The 21369-nt window shown below is 41.3% G+C and overlaps 1 protein-coding gene across 5 annotated transcripts in view; it reads left to right on the top strand.

The window, feature by feature from the left end:
* Pcsk5 (proprotein convertase subtilisin/kexin type 5) overlaps positions 1-21369 on the top strand; it is a 429034-nt gene that overhangs the window by 202199 nt on the left and 205466 nt on the right. For all 5 annotated transcript variants that reach the window (XM_055613830.1, XM_055613831.1, XM_055613833.1 and 2 more), the window contains exon 9: positions 1357-1457. In XM_055613830.1, the coding sequence (XP_055469805.1) occupies positions 1357-1457 (101 nt within the window). The remainder of the gene's footprint in view (positions 1-1356; positions 1458-21369) is intronic.

Genomic DNA, 21369 nt, shown 5'->3' on the forward strand with positions numbered 1-21369 from the left:
GTGTTCATACTTATGTGATTCAGGTCGCCTGGTAGCATAGCACATGTCAAAAGAAATAAGGAAAAGATGATAGGCGTCTTCTGTTGTGGAAAACTGAGAGGGCCAAGACGCTCGCTGCTCTACTTCTATAACATGACGGAAAATTCTATTCAGCCCTTGTGGCATAGGAGAAAGTTGTAAGGGTGTTTGTGGGGGAGGGGTGTCCATCTGCCTCCTACACCAAGCTCAGAGCACCTCCCAGTCCTCTTAGAAAAACAAAGGCTGTGCTTTCTGCTGCCTTGACTCACTGTCTTTCTGCTCAGCGTTCACATCAGCTCTCTTCTCTGTAATATGTGGTGACACACTTGTCTTCCTGCCAAAGAAAGGTTTACTGATGTCATCCAGTGACTGCAGCGAGTACACTGATCCATCTCCCCATCAAACATAAAGTCAGTCCCAAGGGAACAAAATGGATTCCTGTCCAGGAGGGAAGACTTTTTTTTTTTTAATATCTGAGCCGTATTACGATGGTTCCAAAGTCATATTCTATAGTACTTAATTTCTCTTGTTAAAGAGAACTTAAATTTAATTTTCTTTCTTAGTGAGACAATAATGAAACACAGGCTGGTAAGCATTGCCTCTGCTGGATAGTAATAGAATTCAGTCAGAACTGAGGTGAACTGGACTCAAGCCAAGAAAATAAAATGATCTGGTTTTCACATTTAGATTGCAAGTTAAAAATGGAAAAGTAGCAAGCAGACACTGCCTTAGCTGTGTGTGAGGCGCGGGAGCTCCAGCCTTGCGTTTCCTGCCCATGCAAATGAAACCTTTGAGGAAGCCTTAATTCATCCATACAACATTTTTATGAATTCTAGAAAGGTCCACAAGCAAAGGTCACTTATGTGGCAGAAACTTTTGCCTGAAACCTCTCGCTGCTCCTCCCCGTTACCAATTAGAGAAAACATGAAGCTGTGTCATTTATTCCTTCATCTAATGACACTAGGTTTGGTGTCTGGGTGTTTATTCAGCATATTTGGTTTAAAATGTGGGTCAATGAAAGGACTTTCATTTTTAATCCAGAGTGGAACTAACGTAGGGCACGCAAGGTGTGTATACCAGATTTTCTGGAGATACATCTGCAACCTTGATGTTCTGAACTATGGCTTACCCTGTACCTTTTCTGGTTTTAATGAAGTCAGTTTCCAGTCACGTTTGATTTATACAGGCAGCTCTTTGAAAATCAGTGGTCATATTGTCTGGAAACGTTGAATTTAAAGTTAATCTTTAATTCTTCTCCATCCACTTTGGCGAGTAAACTTCTTACTATGACCCGGACTGTACTTAGGGTCTAAATTTTTTTTCGCTTTTATTTTTCAGATTACTACTGACCTAAGGCAGCGATGCACGGACAATCATACTGGGACATCAGCCTCAGCTCCCATGGCTGCTGGCATCATTGCCCTGGCCCTGGAAGCCAAGTAAGCCTGGGTCTCTCTCTGTCTTCACTGGTGACAAGCCCCTATCACTAAGAGCATTCTCCCTTTCCTGATATATGTAGTCTTTAGCACAGGAGTCCAGGAGATAACTCCCATGCCAGTGTTTAAAAGTCCAGCAATTTTGGCTTTCAGACATTTTTCCTTGGTGGGAATAATGACTCACCCCTGTAATTCCAGCATTTGGGAGGTGGGAGCAGGAAGATGGCAAGTGTGGGGCCGTTCTGGGCGACATAACAAGTCAGCATGCGATAGATACATTAGAGAGTATGAGAGCCTATCTCAAACTAACAACAAAACACAAAACAACCAATAAGACTCATTCAAAGAGAAGGCTGGAGTTTATATATGCTTTAAAAAGCAAGCTGTGTGGTTCCTTCATTATGGAGTCACAGTATTAGCCATTTGGTTGCAACAGTCCTGTCCTGCGTTCCTGTGAACCTCGGACTGGTTAGGAAGGCCTCCCTCTCTGGTCCCCTTCTCTGTAGCTCTGCTAGGCCGCTCGGATTCTGTCACAACAGTGCTGTCACAGATTGACTCTATAGAACAGGATATGTCAGTGTCACATGGCAGGACCCCACAGACAAGGACAACCCATTAATCTCAGCTTTGCTCCTGGCCCTTCTAGTCAAACTGTGTTCAGAAGCCTTTTGAAATACACTGCATAAACTGTTTGTATATGGAACCTACCTCCTCTTCTCTAAAAACAACTGGACACATTTGACATAGCTCTTTGAAAACTTTGTACAGATTTAAAATCTCTTTGCCTCAATTTCAAAACCTGAAATTTCCTGGAAACAAAGTTCTCCTGTAGATTTAATACCCGCATTCATTTGATAAAGGTATTTCTTGCTATTTCAGTCTGACCTTATCCCATGCATTGTGAAGATGCCTATCTTCACTGTATCAATATTCACACATATGATTATGACCCCCTGGCTCAGCCCCCAATAAAGGTTTTGTATCATACCAGCAATTAGCACTATTTCTGAAAACAAATTTATGAGTTCTATACACATCTGGTCTAAGGATTTTTGTTAAAGGGTGATTTGAGGGTCTGTTCTCTGAGGCTTTCTCTTCATAAAGACATGAAGAAAATAGAACTGGACTAATGATGTCAACATTTTCCAAAATGAGCCTTGCATTCTTCCCCTGGGGATGATGGAAACCCTTCTGTCTATGTGCTCCCTAGAGTGCAGCACTAGCAGGCAGGAGGAAAGAGGCATGAGACTGAGGAAGCTTGGGTTCTGACATTAGAGTGGGCTAGTTCACTCCCAGTATCCAAATGGCTCCTTCCTTGGTAAGGAGTCAGGAATCAAGGTTAATGCTGCCCTAATACAGTGTGTCTGCATTATGTAATGCACTGAAAAGAAAGCGAAACACAACCTCCAGGTCTGGGGCCATTGCTCTGGGTGGCCACCTGCCTTCTTCACTGGGTAAACCTTTGAATGAATATATATATGAACTATGTATAGCTTTTGGGTACATGTGGTGTTTGGCCTACAGATATGTCTGGGAGTGTGTGAAGGATCCCCTGAAACTGGAGTTACAGACAGTTTTGAGCTACCATGTGGATGCTGAAAATTGAACCCTGGTCCTCAGGCAGATAAGCCAGTGCTCTAAGCCGCTGAGTCATCTCTCCAGCCCTCTTTGGGTTCCTTTCTGACAAGGCTAAATGTGAAGTCATGTTAAACATACCCTATCTGTTAAGGTGCTGAATGTTCGGGTTTGGCAAAGAACCGGCACTTACGCACAGAAATTCTCACTTTACAACTTTTCACTCAGTGTTCTGGCAGCACAAGTTAGTGAAGTGTCTGTGTTTTTTAACTTGCTGGACTCTGAACAGGATCTTTGAAAGAAAAGAATTTTTTTCCTGAAATTCTAGGTGGTTTCTCTGGAACATTTTCCTATCCATGAAATACTGAAGGGAAACAAAAATTACGGAATTCATCACCACCTCACTCCCACATAAAGACCAGAATCTCAGGCTCAGACTTGTCCTTCCAACATCATAACTGCCACTGGACACACTAAGCTGATTCTTCACTCTTTGAGAAATTACTGCAACCCATTTTCTTCCAATGACAATTCTTTTAAACACTATTTAAACTATCGTCTACAACCCTAGTGTTAAACCTCTGTCACCCTACTCAGTGACACAAGGTCATTTGGGGGCTGAAGAACACATTGAGAAGGGGCAGGTGTTTTCCTTGATTTTCTGCATTGAGAACTTTTAACATTTGTTCCTGCCAAAATTGGCACAAGTAGTGGGTAACCTATATTCTTCAAATACGAGTTACCTGGAAACCACTGTATTTCAAGCAAGCCAGTTCAATCATGGCCCCACACTAAGTGGCAAATAATTAGTCTAATAAAATGAGAAGGAATAAGCCTTTCCTGGTAACTCTATTGGTCTGACCTACAGGTTAACCTCTGCCTGTAAGATGAAAAGTATAGGAAAGAGTTTTGAATTCTGTAGGAGTGGGTTAGTCGTGGCATTAAACTGGCATCAGCATAAGCACTGGGTTTGGCGTACGAGCAAAAATTATCTAAAAGGAAGAAATTGTAGAGAGGAGCTCAAATGACAGTGCATAGAGGCTACAATTGCTCTCCAGCAAAGCCTGGGCTGTGCCCAGCTCATTACCCACTTCCTGAGACCTTAGTCTTCTCTTATGCTCAGTAACCAGGAACCCTGGCCTTTTGATGTACAGCACCTGGCAAGCATAAGCTGATGGTACTACCTTGAAGGAGAGGGAGCAGCAGCAGGTAGAACTGCTGCTTGCAAGGCTACCCTCCTCTCCAGATGCTCAGCCTGTCCACACAGAGTTTGCCAAGCAGCAGATAGGCAGAGCCTTCAGGTCAGTGGGCTTCAGGCACAGGGATTAAGCTCTGTCTAACTGCATGGCCCTTTTACTCCTACGCTGTAAAAAAAAAAAAAAAAAAAAAAAAACAGTTATATCCTGCCCTAGGGGTTCACTAGGTTCTTGTATTTGCTTGGCATTGGGACACAGAGGAAAAATCAAAATCAGCTTCCCTTAGCCTGCTTCCTCTGAGTTCCTGGTATCCACCTACCTCTTAGAGATTTGTTGATATCACTAAGAATTCAAGTCACTTTACTGATGGTACTTTTCCACTGGCCTCAGCTAAAGACAAGGAGAACAAATACAAAACAGCAGCTGATAAGTTTAACATGCGCAGATCTCTTATCTAAACCTAATGACCACTAGCTCATCAAGTAATTTTTCTGTGACAACTCGAAAGAGCTGCCATTCTTATTCTTTTGGATGTACAAACTTTGCATTGCAAAAAATGTTGATGTAATAAGTTCTTATATGCCAAAGTGAAAAATCAGCCTCACTGGGCAGTGGTGGCACATGTCTTTAATCCCAGCATTTTGGAGGCAGAGACAGGTGGATCTCTGAGTTCAAGGCCAGTCTGCTCTACAGAGTGAGTTCCAGGAGATCCAGGGCTACACAGAGAAACCCTGTCTCAATAGAGATGGGGGAGGGGGAGGAGAAAGAAACGGAGGGGGAGAGAGAAAGAGAGAGAGAGAGAGAGCCATCAGCTTCTGGGCTGGTTGAGATGGCTCAGAGGGTAAAGGCACTTGCCATCAAACTTGCCAATTTGGTTCAATTCCCAGGACCCACCCTGTGGAAGAAAGAACTAACTTCTGTAAGTTGTCCACTGACCTCCACAGTCATTCTGTCATAAGTGCACGTTCCCCAACACACATAAATACAAATAAATAAACGTAATTTATTTTAGAATTGAAAAAACAATGGAGAGTCATTGTGTTTCACAATCAGCGTTTCACATTGGGTTCACATTCAGAGATTCCCATCAACTACATTGTAAAGTTCCTGAGAAAAAATATGGCATCCATGCTGGATGTGTGCAGATGTGTTTTTCTTATCATTATTCTCTGAGCAGTACAATCCAGCAACATCTTGCTAAGCATCCAGGCGTGAGGTGTAATTTAAGGATGAATAGCGCACGTGGAAGTGTGCCAAGGTTGTTTGCAGCACTGCACCATTTTCCAGATGTACTTGACCATCTGCGGGCTCAGAGGCTTGCCAAGGGTCAGGAGGCCAGTGTCGCATAGATACCCTGAGATGTCAGATTCTCTTCCTGAGAGGATGATTCTCACTCTTTCTCCTTCTCTTCTTTTTGCGAGCCTTGCCTCTCTGGTTAATTAAGTGATTTCTCCCATGTTTATGGGAGAAACACACACACACATATATACTTCTAAAACCCATGAGCAATTTTAAGGTAAATGAAAACACCATCAGCTTAAAGGTGAGAAGAACTAATTTTTATGTTGGAATGATCTTGGCACATTTATTGCCTCAGAAAGTTTGTAGTATTTGGGATCTTGGAGATTTTAAAATAACGTCATGGTTTTTCAGCTGATAGAAAAAATACAGAGTCAGTAGTCACTAGAAAACTGATTGCTGTGGAAGCCATTATTAAAAATTACGCGCTGACATGGAGTCCAGCTGGAGAAGTTCAGCTAGGATGAGTATTGTGGTGAGTGGGCCTCTTCTTCAGCTGAGTGGTGAATGCGCAGCGGATGTCAGCTCAACAGTGCTGGATGGCACCATGTCTGCATCTAGAGCTCCGTGTTCAGCCAGTGCTTTAGACAGAGAGGGCGATATCAGCTACCCAGTGCCAGACGGCAGCACGTCCGCATCTAGAGCACACTTTTCACCGGTGCCCTCGACGCAGCAGACAGATGGTGAAAGGGAGTGATGGAAAATCATGTTTCCTGTAAAACAATTTATAAAGTTGAGAGAACTGACATTCAGAAAAGTAGAGTGCTTGGAGCAATGTTCCATGTTTTGATGTAAACCGTCCTGATCTGAGACTGCAGTTACAACTGTGGAAAAGTAAACCATTGACATTCACTTACGAAACTCAAAAGTTGAGCTCACCGTTGCAAAGGACTTTTTTTTTAATCTTTTATTATTATTTTTTTATTAATTACACTTTATTCATTTTGTATCCCCCCATAAGCCCCTCCCTCCTCCCCTGCCGATCCCACCCTCCCTCCCCTTTCTGCATGCATGCCACTCCCCAAGTCCACTGATAGGGGAGGTTCTCCTCTTCTTTCTGATCTTAGTCTATCAGTTCTCATCAAAAGTGGCTGCATTGTCCTCTACTGTGGCCTGGTAAGGCTGCTCCCCCCTCAGGGGGAAGTGATCAACGAGCAGGCCAATCAGATTATGTCAGAGGCAGTCCCTCTTCCCATTACTATGTAACCCACTTGGACACTGAACTGCCATGGGCTACACCTGTGCAGGGGTTCCAGGTCATCTCCACGAATAGTCCTTGGTTGGAGTATGAGTCTCTGGGAAGTTCCCTGTGTTCAAATTATCTTGTTCTGTTGCTCTGCTTGTGGAGTTCCCGTTCCCTCCAGCTCTTACTATTTCCCACTTCTTACATAAAATTCCATTCACTCTGCCCATCAGTTGGCCATCAGGCTCAGCATCTGCTTTGACAGTCTATACTGCAGAAGCTTTCAGAGGCCCTCTGTGGCAGGTTTCAAGGTTGTTTCCTGTTTTCTTCTGGCTTTCAGAGGCCCTCTGTAGCGGGTTCCGAGGTTGTTTCCTATTTTCGTTTTCTTCTGATGTCCATCCTCTTTGCCTTTCAGGATGGGGATTGAGCATTTTAGTTAGGGTCCTCTCTTTTGCTTAGTTTGTTTAGATGTACAGCTTTTAGTGGGTTTATTCTATATTGTATGTTTATATGAGTGAGTATATACCGTGAGTGTCTTTTTGCTTCTGGGTCAACTCACTCAGGATGATCCTTTCCAGGTCCCACCATTTACCTGCAAATTTCATGATTCCCTTACTTTTCATTGCTGAGTAATACTCCATTGTATAGATGTACCACAGTTTCTGCATCCATTCTTCAGTTGAGGGGCATCTGGGTTGTTTCCAGCTTCTGGCTATTACAAATAAAGCTGCTACAAACATGGTTGAACAAATGTTCTTTTTGTGTACTTGCGCCTCTTTTGGGTATATGCCTAGGAGTGGTATGGCTGGATCTTGAGGAAGCGCTATTCCTAGTTGTCTGAGAAAGCGCCAGATTGATTTCCAGAGTGGTTGTACAAGTTTACATTCCCACCAGCAGTGGAGAAGGGTTCCCCTTTCTCCACAACCTCTCCAGCATGTGTTGTCCCTTGAGATTTTCATCTTGGCCATTCTGATGGGTGTAAGGTGAAATCTCAGGGTTGTTTTGATTTGCATTTCCCTAATGGCTAATGAGGTTGAGCTTTTCTGTAAGTGCTTCTCTGCCATTCGATATTCCTCTGCAGAGAATTCTCTCTTTAGCTCTGTTCCCCATTTTTTAAGTGGATTACTTGGTTTGTTGCTTTTCAGCTTGTTTAGTTCTTTATATATATTGGATATGAGTCCTCTGTCAGATAGAGGGTTGGTGATGATTCTTTCCCAATCTGTAGGCAGTCGCTTTGTTTTGATGACGGTGTCCTTTGCTTTACAGAAGCTTTTCAATTTCATGAGGTCCCATTTATTGATTGTTGCTCTTAGAGCCTGTGCTGTTGGTGTTTTGTTCAGGAAGTTTTCTCCTGTACCAATGAGTTCTAGGGCATTCCCCACTTTTTTTTCTAGCCGATTTAATGTGTCTGGTTTTATGTTGAGGTCTTTGATCCACTTGGACTTCAGTTTTATGCAAGGTGATAAGTATGGATCTATTTTCATTTTTCTACATGTAGACATCCAGTTGGACCAGCACCATTTGTTGAAGATGCTATCTTTTTTCCATTGTATGGTTTTGGCATCTTTGTCAAAAATCAGGTGTCCGTAAGTGTGTGGGTTTATTTCTGGGTCTTCTGTTCGATTCCATTGATCCACCATTCTGTTTCTATGCCAGTACCATGCAGTTTTTATAACTGTTGCTCTATAGTACAGTTTGAGATCAGGGATGGAGATACCTCCAGAAGATCTTTTATTGTAGAGGATTGTTTTAGCAATTCTCGGTTTCTTGTTATTCCATACGAAGTTGAGAATTTTTCTTTCCAGGTCTGTAAAGAATTGTGTTGGCAATTTGATGGGAATTGCATTAAATCTGTAGATTGCTTTTGGTACGGAGAGAAACTTAAAGCAATCCCACTGAAATCAGGGACAAGACAAGGCTGCCCACTGTCTCCATATCTCTTCAACATAGTGCTGGAAGTCCTTGCTAGAGCAATAAGACAGTCGAAGGAGATCAAGGGGATACAGATGGGAAAGGAAGAAGTCAAATTATCACTATTTGCAGATGATATGATAGTATATATGAGTGACCCCAAAAACTCTACCAGGGAACTCCTACAGCTGATAAACACCTTCAGCAAAGTGGCCGGATACAAAATTAACTCAAAAAAATCAGTAGCACTCCTGTATACAAAAGACAAAAGGGCTGAGCACGAAATTAGAGAAACAGCACCATTCACAATAGCCACAAATGACATAAAGTACCTTGGTGTAACCCTAACCAAGCAAGTCAAAGACTTGTATGAAACAAATTTCAAGTCTCTGAAGAAAGAATTAGAGGAAGATATGAGAAGATGGAAAGATCTCCCATGCTCATGGCTTGGCAAAGGACTTTTCATAGGAAGTAGAGAATATGCATTCAGGAGTCAGGAAATGTTAATCTACATAATGAGTGATGAACAAGAGGGATTGAATCAGGTAGGAACTTCTGAAATTATTTAATATATAAAAGTTATGACTAAAAAGACCCTCCCATGAAGGGTTTAAATGATCTGGAAGCCTTTTCCTCAAATTTAATTTGAGGAAAGCTAAGCAGGCTAAGGAATAACTTGCTTCGAGAAAACCTACTATATCTAAATGTAAACTTAGAGAATAAACAAGGAAGTGTATTAGAAGTATGCCTGGTACACATTGACCCTTAGCTATTCTAGTGCCTCGTAAACACACATGTACACATGCACACTTTGCCAAATGGGTTCGTGCACTTTCTCTTTATTACTTGTCTGTTGTTTCCTATTCCCACTAGTTTTTAGAACATCATATGAGTACATATGAAATATACACAGACTATAGAATATTCTATATTGTTTAGATAATTATTGTGGTGCTGATATTTTTACATGTAACACTTTCCTACTGAAACTTAAATTCATTGGGAATAAGAATTATGCTTTATAATCTTTGTTTATGTTTAGCTAACAATTATATTCAACACTAGGGAAAAACCTTGAGGCAGCATAGTGTATCCGGAGATAATTAGGTAGGGCATAATTGAATTTTTTTTACAAGTCACTAGCTATGAAAGCTAAAATATCACCAGGGAAGCAAATGTTCACTGGCATATATACACGATTCATTCATGAAAGCTTAAAAAAAATACTCCTGAGGGAACGACTGTGGGTGGCATAAGACATGGTTGAAAATAGAAATGGTTAGTTTGATGATTCAAGCTGGGGCAGTGCTTTCTTTTGTATTCTCTTCAGACATCTAAGTATGCCATCTTTAAGAAGTATGATTCTTAACAAACAGATTAATTCATCTGTTAGAACTATTTTTTTTTTCTTTCTATAAGAGGACTCAGTCCTTAATGAGCTGGCAGAATTACTTGCTTGTATGTACGTGGTTTCCACCCCCCAGGTCCTTCCATTGATAGTTGTTAGTGACTTTCCCTCCTTTGTTTACGGTGAGTTCCCTAAGGGAAGTCCTTCCACCTTCAGTCTGAGTGGGAGAGATCCCATCAGACCCAATGGCCCAAGTGAAAAGACGTGCTGCAAAGCCAAAGCAAGATTCACACCATCTGCTGTGACTTTGAAATAAAGTTCTGAATGGCCTTTTCTCAAAACATTCAACAATGAACATTTTTTTTTTTTTTGCAATTTGAAAAGCCCATCCATGCAGGTTTTCTGCCGTTCTGTCTTAACAACCTCTGTCTTCTGCCTCACCTTTTCTCTACAAGCTATCCTATTGATATGTAAGAAAAATGGAGGGTGAAGCCCTAATGTATGTCCCATTCTTTATAAGTTACCTGCGGCTGTTATCTGAAGTTTGTTACAAGGTAGTTCTGAGCTAAAGCAACCCACTGGGAGCCTCATATTCCTAGAGCTGAACATCATCAAGGGAGATGACACAAGAAGGACTTGATAGCTACAGGCATTCCCAAATACCAGGATTAGCGTCTGGGTAATGATAGCCTGTAACCAGTCTTATCTTCTTTTTGTTGTTGTTGTTGTTGTTGTCATCCTGATTAAAAACACATTTCACTTTTAACTGTTTGGTGGAGAGCCGCATTAAGCTCTGTGAAACGTGCAGTGGGGTGGGAACACAAATGTGTTTGATTATGGAGGTGGCATTGCAAGAGACATGCCCACTCGTTTCTGTTAGCAGGCGTTTACTTCTCTTGGAACTTAGGAAATCCACATGCAGTGAGACATCCATGTGCACGGATTCTCTTCACTTACAAGGACAAGAGACCAGGCACTGCATCCACCCTTTCCAGTGCACACTTTTTTTTAATTTAATTTAATTTTATTAATTACACTTTATCCACTTTGTATCCCCCCATAAGCCTCTCCCTCCTCCCCTCCTGGCCCCATCCCCTCCCCCTTCTTCACGCATGCCCCTCCCCAAGTCTACTGATAGGGGAGGTCCTCCTTCCTTCTGATCTTAGTACACACTCTTAAGAGTTGCATGCGTACTGTGATCCTGTGGTTCAGACTTGGAATTCAGCTGAGGTTTCTGGCATGAGAAGGATGAGTGAATTAAAAGGCAATCAGGAAGGAGAGTTGACAAGGTTTTGTGGGGGTTAAAAGCAGCAAAGCAGCACACATTTCAACTTGAGGCTGAGCGGACGGGGTAGGGATGTACTGTCCTGGATTATTCCCTATAGTGAAATAATTGTAACCAGACACACGGAGCAGTTACCACAGGCCTTCTGCCAGGACTGTGAATGAAAATAGCTTTGTTATGTCTACAGACACGCAGACAATACACTCTGTCCTCTAGCACTCTGCAAGTTCAAATTATATGGAAGCCAATTTTCCCTGGACTTGCCTGACTTTGTACCTTAAGTAACAGTCTCAAACAGGATGATGTCCAAAGGTGTCCATTATGACTGGAAAAGCGCTGGTCAACGGGCTCATTCACTTGAATTATCCTGAGAGTTAGTCAGGGTTTCCATCACCTTCTCTTAGACGAGAAAGAAACATTGTGTTGGAGACATGAACTGCTGCAAAGACAAACTGAAGACAGAAAGCTCTAAGGGATTCTTACCTTCCTCTTTTTGCTTAGCTGTATTTAGCTGTGTGGTTTTTTTTTTTTTATCTTTCGCTGAAAATATGCAATTTTTACTATTACAATAATATTTTCAAATAAGGCTGGTTCTTATTGCTATAGCTATCATCACATGTGTCACTGGTCAAATCTTGTTTTTAAGCAACCAAACAGCAGGAAAGTCTCATGTTACATATATCCAATATGTGTGGGAGGAAGCAGATATTCTACTAGGAAAGTTCTAGGTGGCATCAAAGGTGTCTGGTCAAGGTAAGGGTAATATGCAGGGAGAGAGAAAAGTAAGCAGATTTGATATAGATTTTGCAGGTACCACATTCAGGAACTGCATTATATTATGTGCCTTCAGGAAAGGCGAGAAAAGCAGGCTACGGTCTAGTTGTTTTGCTGAACTTAGCCTGGTGCCATTTATAGAAATAAGTACACTTTACTCTTTTCCACGGGATTCTGGGAATCCTAAGAAGCATAAAACCTGGTGAGACTAGATGACCGTGGGCCTAGATGCCCTGCATAGAGAACTGTGGTAAATGTCTTGGGCAATTATTGAGTGAGCTTAGTGTGCCAACTCCCACTGCAGTTATTCTGATTATTATTTTTTTAATCCTCAGAAAATGCCTGCCACTGTGCTTAGAAATGTTATAAATGACTGACAGTATTCTTTTTAGAGTGAAAAATATGAATATGGATTTCTTTGCCTTGTAAATTGGATGCCTGCTCCTGTGTTCTTTGCTACACAGGATGCTAACAAGAGATTAACCTCTACACCAATAACATTACTTAGGAAACCTACTCATGTCTTAATGAGTTTATAGGAAATATGTAAAAATTAGTACTTCAATTTAATCTCTTGGGAGGTTTTGGATTTTACTTATTGCTAGGAAATTTTTACTCTTGATAGTGCCCGTGGTTAAATCTCTAAGGACAAAAAGCATAATTTTTCTGGGGCCCTTACTTCACACCATCGCTTGCTACTTACTCAATTTCAACAAGGCCCTATAAAAAGACATCTCCTAGCTTCATCAAGTGTCTCTGAGGAAACCCAGTTACAATTCAACTCTGCTTCTGTACCCAGTGCTATTGTTTTTAGGCAGATGGTCTTGTAGCCCAGAGTAGCCTGGAATTCATTTTGTAGCCTAGGCTGGCCACAGGCTTACTCTCCTGCTGCAATCCATGATGCCAGGTGTGTGTGTGACCACACCCACATCTGGGCTGACAGAGCCTGTGCCTATACTGTTGGGGCTTATGCATTTTATTAGAATATATGTTTGCTTCATCCATTCTAAACAGAATAATTGTCCATGTGGACACGAGGGCTGACTTTCAGTAATTAGCTGACACTGCGTGTGTCTGTGTGTTTAATTCTCTTTTATAAAATTTTAATCATAATTAAAATTTGTATCAGTGTGAAAGGGGAAGGAAAATATAAATAAAATATTGGAAATCGTGTCGTTCGCATTGACATCAGCAAGTCAATTATGGCATTTGTCATTTTGAAGCCCCCTTACAATGCACCCATTATAATACAAACTATGATGGTAAAATAAAGGCCCAAACGCAAATGCCTTAGTGTGTATAGCATTTCATTACTTATTACCATATGAATGTAAATTTTTAGTTTGGTGCTATGAATGATTCCAGTTCTTACCAAATAGCCAAGATGATACAGGCTTTTATTTCCCAGGGTCTATGAAATCTGGGAATGTCACTTCTAAGCACTGAAGATCACAGCACACAGACTATTCCATCTCATATGTGAGGCTAAAATTTCTTCTTGCTATTAGCTCCACATGAGTATGCAAACAAGCCAGGAAAAATGAGTCACTCACTTCCACAAAGTGGCTCTTCTTTGCCATATGTTGAGGTGAATTCTTGATTACCAGTCTCATTAAATTCCCAAAGCTTTTCTCCAAGGTAGGTGTCAGCACCTGTATTTCAGGTCCAGAAAAGGAGATTTAGAAATCCTCAAAGAGTAAGCGAAAGGTCTAGAAAATAAACCCAAAGACATGTGACACATGAAGTCACCACCCTACCACATTCCCTTCCTACTGTAAGAACACACGTGTGGCCTGGTTAACATTTGGCTGTTACAGTTCTAAGGGCTGAGAGTTTGGAGAAGAAGGACAAATTTTGAGCGGGATGATTTAGAAACCTCTATGGAACAAGAAATACTTGGCTTACACTTTAAGAGTTTGTGGCCATGAGATTCATAATGCAATCTTCAAAGCCCACAAAATCATTTCAGTCATTTAACTACAAGTGATCCATATCTCGCAATGATAAACCCCTATAAGCATAAAAGTCAGTACATTACACTACTTAGCAGGTAATACTGCTTGTACAAAATTAGTAAGTGGATGATGGGTGTAGGGGAGAGAGGAAGGGAGGGAAGGAAGAAAAGATGGGACAGAGAGGGAAGGAGTAAGGAAGGCAAGAAGTCTTCCTGTAGTTATTTCGGAAGTGTGTACCATCAGTTTCTGTCTTCAGGTAGTAGACTACCATGCCATCGTCTTTCATTTTAAGTCTGAATGTTGACTATATAAAGAAAATATTTGTTGAGTTGTTCTTGCTACTATAATTTTTTTTTTTATTCTGAAAGATACTTTCACAAGCCTGAGGTGATGGTATATCTTAGAAATCATAGCCGCAAATGTATAGTATCATTGTCTTGATGTCATTGAGCATGTGCCCAGCACTCTGCTAAGAACTGGAGTACCTCTGAGCAAACATAGACCTTCCATGCTGGTAGTACAGGGTGAGCACATATGTGTTTGGTTTTGAACCTGACTCCTGAACACCTATATTCTTATTAACAGATAATGCCTGGTGTAGAGGGAAAAAACTTAGCCAAGCATGGTATTATGCTATGGGGTGAATGGGGGTTAGGATAGTAAAGGAGCGACAATGATGAAGAGTAAGAAAAGCCATCAAAGAAATGATCACATCTCTGCTATGACCAGAGTTGCAGTATAATCCAATTTACTTCATCCTTGACTGTATTCCATTTTAATGGCCACATTAACCACATTTTACCTACTTCACCTGCTCCTGCTTGCCATCATGGCTAAGACTTGAAGAAAAAGCCAGATAGTGAAGAAGAAAGCCTTAAAAAAGAAAAAAAGAGAGAAAGACCTGTTTATGTGACTGAAAACAGGTAGATAGCTACTGGCATCACTTCGAAGACTGAAATTGTACATTATGTCATACAAATGTACAGAAAGACCTTATGTTTATGTCCAGTAGACATTCTTAATATCTAAAATACTCAGTATTTTAGAAGGGACTGTGTCAACTCTGAAGCAAGGTGGTGTGTTCTCATCACAGCTCTGGGGGCAGCCTTCTTGCAGAAGTTCTGGGAACCCTTTGCAGATGGCCTCAGACAGCTTCCTGGAGAAACTGCTCTTCACTCAGGTGCCATAGAATGGACGTTTAACAGCCTCACTTTCTATAGCAAATGTATTCAATTTTATAATTTTTATTGTGTTAAAACTCAATCACAGAGGATCCCAAACCTGAGATAGAAAATAATTGTCCTCAGTTTGTCTGGGAATTGTATAACGTTGGAAGATTGCCCAGAGAGTTTCTGGTCTGTTGGGAAGCATTTCACTGTACATGCTCCTGGAGAGCAATAACCAAACTTAGAATATTTAAGAACAAAGCTGTAATTTGGGAAAATATTTGTAAAGCAAGTTGTCCCCCTCCCTCATCTCCTCCCGGTCCTATCCTCCCTCCCTCTTCCTCCCCTATCCCTCTCCACTAGTCCTAATAGAGGAAGTCCTCCTCCCTTACTATCTGATCCTAGCCTATCAGGTCCTATCAGGACTGTCTGGATCCTTTTCCTCTGTGGGTTGGCTAGGTCACCCCACCAGGGAGAAGTGATCAAAGAACAGGCAACCAAGTTTATGTCAGAGACTGTCTCTTCTCTCCTTACTGGAGAAACCCACATGAAGACTGAGCTGTCTATGGGCTACATCTGAGCAGGGGGTCTAGGTCCTCTCTGTGCATGGTCTTTGGTTTCTTGAAGTTAGCTGTTCTGACTAGGAGGAGATAAAACCCAAAGTAGCTGTAGATTCTTCTAATGGCTATGAATGTTGAATACTTTTACAGTGTTTTTGAGAGCCTTCTGTATGTTTCATGGATGCATGTTTTGACTGGTGGAGTATTTGATCTTTAAGTTCTATGGGTTTGTTTTTTATGTATTCTAGATGTTAATCTTCAATCTGATATACTGCTGGCAAAGATGTTCTATTCTGTAGACTCACTGTTGGCTCTGCTGAGAGCTTTCTATGCTGTACAGATGCTTTGTAATTTCATGAAGGCCTGTTCGTTAGTTCTCCATGCTGTCTTCTGTGTTTTTAGAGTCCCATTCACAAAGTTCTTAACCTCTATATTGAAGTGTGTACCTGTGTTTCCCTCTAGCTGTTTCAGTAGTTTAGGCTATGTACTGAGTGGGACATACGGATCTATTTTCATCTTGCTCAGGGTGAATATCGAGTTTTAGCAGTACCACTAGTTGAATAGGCTGTCTTTTTTCCAGTCTGTTTTTGACACCTGTGTCAAAAATTAGGTGTCCATAAATGGATGGGTCTACTCCTGAGCCTTCTGTTCTACAGGCATGCTGTCTGTCTTTACATCAGTACCATGTTGTGTGAGAGTCTTTTTCCATCATGGTGGGGCCTGTAAATATTCAGCTCATCCTGCCAGTTTGCCGTTGTTATATTGGGAACAAGCCAACATTTCTTTAACACTGATAGATGCCTGAAAGAGCACTGTCGCGGCCACCAGTGTTATTATCAATAAACCACCTTAAGAACCAAGATGGTTGTCACCAGAGTGCTGACATATCTTTTAAAATAGATGTGTCATGTTACCAATGTGTGTAGGTATGTGTACAGAGATGTGCACCTTCCCTATGCAATTTATTTTTGCTAGCTGTTTCTAATCATGAATGGTGGTATAACTGTAAATACTGTACGGGTTGAAATAACCTTAACATACATTTTATTATGAAAATATTTCATACTTTATTATCTTTACTTGCTTACATATTGCTTTCTCTTCAGATCTTAGTCACTTCTTAACCCTCATTTTCCTGATAATTGTATTTTAAATCAAGCTTTTTTAACAAACTCATGCTTCATCAACTAAAGACATCATGCATCTTACTGTATCACTTTTTTTTTTTTTGAGACAGAGGCCCTCAATGATCCTGGAGCTCATCCATTGGCTAGATTTACTCACCACTGAGTCTCCAGGATCCTCTTTTCTTCCCCTCCCAATACCAAGATTATAGGCTCTCATGGCCATGTATCACTTTATGTGCAGATACGGGGGTTTGAACGCAGATCCTCATGCTTACACTTCAAGCGCTTTCTGCACCTAGTTATCTGCTAGGCCCTTAAATCGTTGTTTCGCTACAACCCGTCTTCTCATTCAAGAAAAGTCCTCTGATTTACTTAGGTCTTTTTTATTGGCATAATAAAATTCTTGAATTATTCTTAGCTTTGTATTTTGGGGAATAGAATTAGTTTTTGAACTAGTAAATATTTGCTTACTTGCTGCTATAATTTATGCCTTCAGCTGATTTTTGCTTATATCTGACAGCTACCTCTGGTCCCTTTAAGTCATGTGTTATATCTGAACACTTTATTTTTATTTTTATCAGGCTATCATTGCTTTTCTCTTTTCATTTGTGATGAACTTTTCATGCCTGTTCTTACTGGAAGGTGTCATGCACAAGCCATTGCTGGTTCATGTTTTGGAACCAAACTGATTCTAGTTCCAATTGGCCTGGACAGCCTCGAATAAATGAATGGAGCACATCCCTTTCTTGAATTCTAGTTTCCTCATGTGAGATTTGTGTTGTGTGTCACTAGTAGTAAGTGACTTTATGTGTAAGGAATGTTCTAAATATAATGGAGGCTGATATTATCATAATATTCTCTCCATCACGCCAGCCATTCATGCTGTGTTAAATGTCAGGGCACCTATAGTCATTTCTGTCAGTGTTGTTTTTTTTCCCCCCCTCTGGGTTATTTTTAACCTTTTCGCTTTCAGTTGACATTTCTTCCTCATGCCTATGAACCATTTTCTCCTTCATCAGGGTTTCACCGTGAAGGAAATGTAGGCGTTTTCCTCAGTATTTATTGAGGTTTAGATAGAGCTACTCATGCACACTTGGTTTGTTAGCATTGCTTCTTAGAAGAACGGAAGATTGCTTCATCTCTGCTTACATTTGATGTGATGCTTATTTCTTTATTTTGCCATCAGTCTCATTTTAGTATCTTTTACTTGTGTCTTTTTTGTAGGTTGGGATTTATAGTATATACTTTCTTTTACTGGCATCATTTCCTCACCATGTTTTTCTACCTGTGGGGTATATGTGTGCAGTGTGTGTGTGTGTGTGTGTGTGTGTGTGTGTGTGTGTGTGAGTGTGTGTGTGTGATCACTGAGCCATCCCCTCAGTCCCTCAGTACTTTTATAGAAACAAGCTATTTTCTTTCTTTTGAGACTCATGGATTAAATGCTGTGGAGACTGCTGTGGTTCTTCAGCCACTTCATTTTCTCAACCGCTTATTCAATCATCTTGATGCACAAATGCATGTAATATCTAATAGCTTGCTTGCCATTACTTTTGTGGAGAAATTATGCCTACACTTAAACTTGGGTGGGGGGTTTATATTTTAGATAGTCTATAAAACTGATAATTTAAAACCGATGTATTTTACAAAAGAGAAAGTACTTCCTTAGATTTCTTGTTGTATAAAGTTGGGTTACATTTATTGCTCTCATCTACTTATCCTCCCACCTTTAATACTGTCATCTACATTTCTTTAAAAGGCCATTTTAGTCCATTTATTTCCTATCATAATTTTTACTTTCTTCCCAAGAAATCTGCTGAAGCAGTTATTGAGTCTTGGGCCTCTACACCCGTTTACTTTCAAGTGATCCTTAGGTGTTCTCTAGTAAGGATTATACAGTCAAGAGGTTCTGGTTTTGACATATTTCCTCATGAGGTTAGTGAGGGTTGATGCATTAGTGTATTTCATTTCAGTTCTCAGGGTGTAAGTGTGTCAACTGGATAGTGCAGGTCCTCAGTATATGTATGTGTAGCTATGTCTGTGCAGGCTGTCAGGGAGTGTGTGTGTAGATTGATTACTGTAGCTTCTCAGGGCATGTGTGTGTAGACATGTTAGTATAGGTCGTCAGGGTGTGTGTGTGTGTGTGTGTGTGTGTAGACATGTTAGTGCAGGTTGTCAGGGTGTATGTGACTTTGGTGACCTACAAAGGCCAGTTAGAGCATAGAAACCTGGGCTCTGGAGGACATACCTGGCTTCAAATCCCTGCTTTAGTTCTTACTAGGCATTTGGCTTTGAAAATTGGGAAGATGCTTAATCATCATTCAGAAGGACAAATAGGATAGACATCAAAAGTGGGAGAAGATAGTGAACAGGACAGGAGCCTACCAGAGAGGACCTCTAAAAGAATCTACTCAGCAGGGTATCAAAGCAGAGTTAGACTCATAGCCAAACTTTGGGCAGAGTGCAGGGAATCTTATGGAAACGGAGGAGACAGAAAGACCTGGAGGGGACAAGAGCTCCACAAGGAGACCAACAGCCAACAAATCTGGCCCAGGAGGACCTGCAACGACTAATGTGCCAACCAAGGACCATGTATGGAGAGGACCTAGACCCCCTGCTAGGTGTTGACCATAGGCAGCTCAGTCTCCATGTGGGTTCCCTAGAAAGGGGAGCAGGGGCTACCTATGGCATGGACTCAGTATCTGACTCTTTGATCATCTCCCCCTGAGGATAAGTTTTGATGCATTAGTGTATTTTATTTCAGTTGCCAGGCCACAGAGGAAGATGATGCAGACAATCCTAATGAGACCTGATAGGCTAGGGTCAGATAGTAGGGATGGAGGACCTCCCTATCAGTGGAAGAGAGGAGGGACTTAGGAAGAAGAGGGAAGGAGGGTGGGACTAGGAGGAGAAGAGGAAAGGGGCTACAGCTGGGATACAAAGTGAATAAATTATAATAAATAATAAATCAATTTAAAGAAAAAAGAAGAGGAAAATACGTGAGCCTTTTCTAAAGCTGGGTTTCTGTATCTGTAACAGGGAAACAACAATGCTTTCTGTGCTGGTGGGTTATTTTACATGCACTGAGTGAAGCCTGGAGACTTTAAACATAACTTGCCTCCCTTTGTTGGAGGCAAAGGCAGAGTCAGTGGAAAGCTAAGCTGCTTTGTGTGTGTGTGTGTGTGTGTGTGTGTGTGTGTGTGTGTGTGTGTGTGGTGGTAGTGGGGGGGTGTTCTCTTTTCTCTCTTCCAAATCTACCGTCCCATTACCCTCTTCATCTGTTTCTTAAGAAAGCACTCCAGAAATTCTCATGTTTGCATTCCACTTGGTTTCCCACAGGGTCAGTGTGTTATCATCTCACATCAGTGCAGATTCTCCCCACCCCAAACTCTGCTCTTGCTGATGTCACCTCACACCTCCAGACTACGGCACTGTCTCTCAGCTCACTTTGCTTTTTAATGGATGCTTTTCCATCTGCAAGACCTGAAGCAGAAGGATTGCAGTGAGTAGGGGGCCAGCCTGAGCTATGTAGCAAGACTTGTCAGAGAGAAAGATATGTGGGGATGCTCCTACAAGTCCCCGGTCCAGGTGTCAGTGCAGAAACTCACCAAGACCAGCAAGCATGGTGTGTTCTTTTCCTTCTTTAACGAACAGCAGCACTAGCTACAGTTTCAGCCTCCCAGTGTATATAAAACAGGAAGTCAAGAGAAGAGAAGAGAAGAGAAGAGAAGAGAAGAGAAGAGAAGATGCAAAGGTGCTGTCTTTCCTGTCACTCCAGCATCTCCTTAACACCACCAGACATTTTGTGGTTTTAAAGGGACGGTTAAAAAGAGACCTTTGCGGCCCATCTTAGTAGCACTACAACTCACTAAGCAGAAATATACCAAGTGCTAACGTGCTTTGCTATGTGTTAGAGAACTTTAAACATAAAACAAACAAAAAAAATCCTGTTTGGTGAAAGTACAGGAATGGTTATATAAAACCTAGTTTGGTTGGCTGAGCTTTGTCAGATGCTCATACAACTCCATCCTTCTTAGTTTTCCTGATACATTAGATTGTTAATCTCCAAAATCCATACTGACTCTTGCATTGGGGAACTTGTTTACCTGGAACTTTATTTTATTTTTTACCTCTAAATCTTGTAGCTGCATTGCTGAATAAGTGGTCTGTCTCCACATTACAGCAAAGGAAACAGTCCTGGAAAGGTGACTCTCCATGGTTACATAGTAAGAACAGATCATCTTGACTTGACATAATTTCTGCCATTCTTGTTTACCTAAAGACTATGCTTATTATCTTTTTTAGAACAAATTTGTGCAATAAACAAAAAGGATAGAGGTATGGATGTCTTCTTCAGGCCTGAGTCAATTAACCTAGAACTGTGTATTTACTAATGCCATGCCTGGAGATAGAAAGTGACCAAGAGCTTTGCACAGGGTCACAGGGATAAGTTCAAGGGGTGTGGCTGTAGTGTCACATACTGCCTATCTCCAAGAATTTTAAAGCTTTATGACAGTGAGGCAGGTCCAGATTCGGTAC

This window comes from Psammomys obesus, unplaced genomic scaffold (genome assembly GCF_907164565.1).
Source record: "Psammomys obesus unplaced genomic scaffold, mPsaObe1.curated_primary_1811, whole genome shotgun sequence".
NCBI lineage: Eukaryota > Metazoa > Chordata > Mammalia > Rodentia > Muridae > Psammomys > Psammomys obesus.